The 4,410-nt window shown below is 36.4% G+C and overlaps 1 protein-coding gene across 2 annotated transcripts in view; it reads right to left on the reverse strand.

Annotated features, from left to right (window-relative positions):
- Nucleotides 1–639: 639 nt before the first annotated feature.
- The window catches only part of LRRC69 (leucine rich repeat containing 69), a 96,734-nt gene continuing 92,963 nt past the window's right edge, over nucleotides 640–4,410 (reverse strand). For both annotated transcript variants that reach the window (XM_024115925.2, XM_007116173.3), the window contains one exon: nucleotides 640–996. In XM_024115925.2, coding sequence (XP_023971693.1) covers nucleotides 886–996 — 111 coding nt within the window. In that variant the 3' untranslated portion in view covers nucleotides 640–885. The remainder of the gene's footprint in view (nucleotides 997–4,410) is intronic.

Below are 4,410 nucleotides of genomic sequence, written 5' to 3' on the forward strand. Positions count from 1 at the left end.
TAAAGAAGATGTGGCATATATATATATATATATATATATATATACTACTCAGTCATAAAATACAAGATGCAATCTTGCCATTTGCTACAACAATGATGGACCTTGAGCATATTATGCTAAGTGAAATAAGTCCAAGAAAGACAAATACCATATGATTTCACTCACATGTGGAATATAAAACAAACCATAATAAAATAAAACAAGCAAAACATAAACAAACACATAGATACAGAGAACATATTAGTGATTACCAGAAGGGAAGTGGGGTGGAGGAGGGTGAAATGGGTAAAGCAGGTTAACTGTATGGCAATGGATGGAAACTAAACTTTTGGTGGTGAGCACACTGTAGTGTATACAGAAGCTGAAATATAATGTTGTATACATGAAACTTAATGTTATAAACTAATGTTACCTTAATAAAAGAAAGAAAAAAAAAGACTTTAGTGCCACTTAGAAAATAAGAGCTCAGATGAAATCATACAAATATAGTTGAACTATCTAGCACTAAAAAGTGATTCTTTTTCATTTGCAAAACATGCATAAAATAAACACTTGTCCCCATCAAAGTCCTTAATACTATTTAGAAAAGGAGGGTGGTATTCATAAAATGACAGAAGAAAATAATACTCATTTGCCACATTGATCTTTATTTTTCCATTTTTTATTTTGTTTTTAAGTCAAAGAAGAAACAGCACACTTAGAGTCTAAACAATCTAAAGGTAGACTGTAGTGCTTAAATTGGGACCTTCACAATTAAATTATTTTTCTTCCTTTACTCAATGTATTGACAAAGAGAAGAGCATGGTATCCTAAGTAAGGCAAATCTGACTGTGCAGAGCTGATGGGGCAAATCATGTGAGGCTCTAAATGAGCTTCTTACCTGCTCTACACTTGAGCAATTCCAAAGAGATTAGGGTTGCGTTGATTAAAACATTTGTAAGAACAAATTAATATTCGAAGTGGTACCAGCTGTAGATTTCTGCTTATTTTCCAGTTCTAAAAAGTAAAGATTAAAAATAAAATTAAGGCAGTACTCAATAAATATTTTTGAATAAAATAAATATTAACTATCTCAGAGATTTCAGAACATTGATTTCTAAAGAACACACTAAAGTATTTATGCTTGATTTGCTCTTTTCCCACACACAAACAAACAAACTTAACTAGCTAAGAAGGGCATACGCAACACTAAACAGAATTCAATGATAAAAGATTATCTATAATTTTATCCAAAGATATTATTACATTGCCTAGCTGTAAAGTGTTTGGGATGAAGGTGAAAAAATATACAGAATCCACACAAACCTGAGTCTGATCTACAGGGATGTTAAGTTGATCAATCAGCACAGACTAATTGAACACTCAGTAGACATCTCAGTTTTACCTGTCTAGCATCCATTTCTCATGGAAATTAATCTTCCTAATACTCTGTTCATTGTCTGCAATGTTCATTAAGATCTTCACTGGCTGGGTTTCAGGCAAGTTGACCAATATATGACTTCAGTTTTTGTACTTAAAATATCTCTGATCTTAACTTCTCAATGTACAAAAAAAAAGGCAGTCAAAAACCCTGTCAGCCAACTTAGTGTACATGTCCTTACCACTATATTTGAAATAATGGCAACCTCAAAGCTTACCATTTATATGTTTTATAAACAACTTTTGAAGTTGTTTATAAACAACATAGCTCTCAGAGAGAGAATCCAAAACAGAATCACAGTTTAATTTGTTGATAATGCTACTTAGTTTTATCATAACCCACTAAGCTATCATCATCACAATCCACAGTGAGAGATTTCATTACTGTTCTGTTCACTCTTCCACAAAAAAACTTTGAGGGCCTATTCAAAGGTTCAAGCACCTAAGCATAGTTATTAATCCATCCTTGAGAGAGTAATAACCTTTCAGCTCTGGTGATAAATCAATGGGGAGCCAAAGTCATACATCATATCACATTTACATCCACCTCCAACAGTGACTATGAAGGGTTCAGAGATTACACGGCACTATTCTAACAATAAGTATTTTGGATGAAGGTGAAAAAATGGAATCTCTACAAATCTGACTTCTTTCCTAGAAGTTTACGTGATCAACCAGGAAACATTTACTGAAATTCCCAATGGGCATCTTGTTTTTGCCTGTCAGCATCCATTTCCCATCTGCCAGCACAAAAGCCCACCTTTTCCTTTAAGGAACTACCCATTCTCCAATTTCAGTGCAAATGTCATGAAAGAGAAAGGGCAACTGATCCCACCTCCCCTCTCAAGACATAACCATGTAACTCAGGCCAAGCACCTGACCCAAGACAGTCCAATAAAACCAATAATCATCAGCCCCAAAGCTTTCCCTGAATCTACTGAGAGAAGGAAACTCTTCCTCTACTACCAGAAGGCATACTTTAGGGAGCTCTCACCTGAGAGCAAAGCCAAGACAAAGGAAAGCAGGAGGACAAATTCTTGATAAAAAATTTGGATACCTGATCCAGCATGACTAAATATTCAGCCAGACCCATCCCTGGACCTTCTTCATTACTTGAATTAGTGTTCGGTTTCTTTAACTTGCAACCGAGAGTTCTGAAAAATTACAAGCAACCAAAAGCCTGCACCCCGTTAGACAAAGTGGCAAAGATACAAAGATATATAACAAATAATTCCTGCCTCTAAGAATCTTTCAGCATCTAGTTGGAAATATAAGACATAAATACAAAAAAATAACTAGAAACATAAGGCTCAACACAATGATAGGTTCTATATGAGTACAGAGAAAGGAGACACCACCACAGGCTGCATATTAAACAAGACTTTACAATATAACAAAACAGTGAACTAGATGTTGAGGGATGTGCAGGATGTGGCTTACCTGACAAAGGTACGAAAGGAGATTTAGAAAAGGTGAACTATGAGAGCAGTAATTCAAGAATGTGCATTTGGGGCTTCCCTGGTGGCACAGTGGTTGAGAGTCCGCCTGCCGATGCAGGAGACACGGGTTCGTGCCCCGGTCCGGAAAGATCCCACATGCCGCGGAGCGGCTGGGCCCGTGAGCCATGGCCACTAGGCCTGCGCGTCTGGAGCCTGTGCTCCGCAATGGGAGAGGCCGCGACAGTGAGAGGCCTGCGTACCGCAAAAAAAAAAAAAAAAAAGAATGTGCATTTGGTAACTGGGGAAAAAATACAGTATAAACAATAAATGGATCATAAAATGTTGAGTCATGGGATATCAACAATAAATATATTAGTCCAGGGACAAAAAGAATTCATAAGTAGTTGTTCAATGATAGACACATTATGTATAATATTTCAGATCTACTTTATATGAGATCATATTGATTAATTAGATTATAATGGCTTAATGTTAAAATTGTGCTTAAAGAACAAGTGACAAAAGCCAAAACCTAAATGTGGCCTTTTCCCTTTCCGTATACATAGTAGATAACCCTCTCATCCCACAAGCTATTCTTGTCCACTACTGTAACACATCTCATCTAGAACTAAAGGGCTATAAAAATAAACCATGCTACATGAACTTCACTCAACTTCTGTTTAAGAAACTAGGACAGAGGAGGTAAAAGACAAACATACACCAAGGAAGTAAACGTGGCCATACAGCTATCAGATTTGCTTTGTCCAGTTTCTCCATGAGGTGAAAAGTTTATAATAGAAATTATTAAAGACATTTCTATTTCCACTGTGGTTTTAGCGATTTTCCCTTGGAGCATTAAGAAATTGTATGGGCAGAGCTTCCTTTGGCTCTTGCTGCAAGCAGGAATGCAAAATGTCTATGTCCTTCATTCCCCTACTTGGGGGAATTATTGTTTAGTTAATTAGAATATAATGTTTTATTAAACATTTTTTTAAATTTGTGGTACCAATCTGTATTTATAGTTGTCACTTTCATGGTAATCTATGTATAGGTTCAAACATTTTGACTGCTTCAAGTAGTCATTCACCAGTTACATTAATATTTTTTGAAACATCTTTATTGGAGTATAATTGCTTTACAATGTTGTGTTAGTTTCTGCTGTACAACAAATAAATCAGCTACATGTATACATATATCCCCATATCTCCTCCCTCTTGCACCTCCCTCCCACCCTCCCTATCCCACCCCTCTAGGTGGTCACAAAGTACCGAGCTGAATTCCCTGTGCTATGCAGCTGCTTCCCACTAGCTATCTATTTTACATTTGGTAGTGTATATATGTCAATGCTACTCTCTCACTTGGTCTCAGCTTACCCTTCCCCCTCCCTGTGTCCTCAAGTCCATTCTCTACAACTGTTTCTTTATTCCTGTCCTGCCACTAGTTCTTCAGAACCATTTTTTTTTTTTAGATTCCATATATATGTGTTAGCATACGGTACTTGTTTTTCTTTTTCTGATTTACTTCACTCTGTATGACAGACTCTAGGCCCATC

The sequence above is a fragment of the Physeter macrocephalus genome, chromosome 15, assembly GCF_002837175.3.
Source record: "Physeter macrocephalus isolate SW-GA chromosome 15, ASM283717v5, whole genome shotgun sequence".
Taxonomy (NCBI): Eukaryota; Metazoa; Chordata; class Mammalia; order Artiodactyla; family Physeteridae; genus Physeter; species Physeter macrocephalus.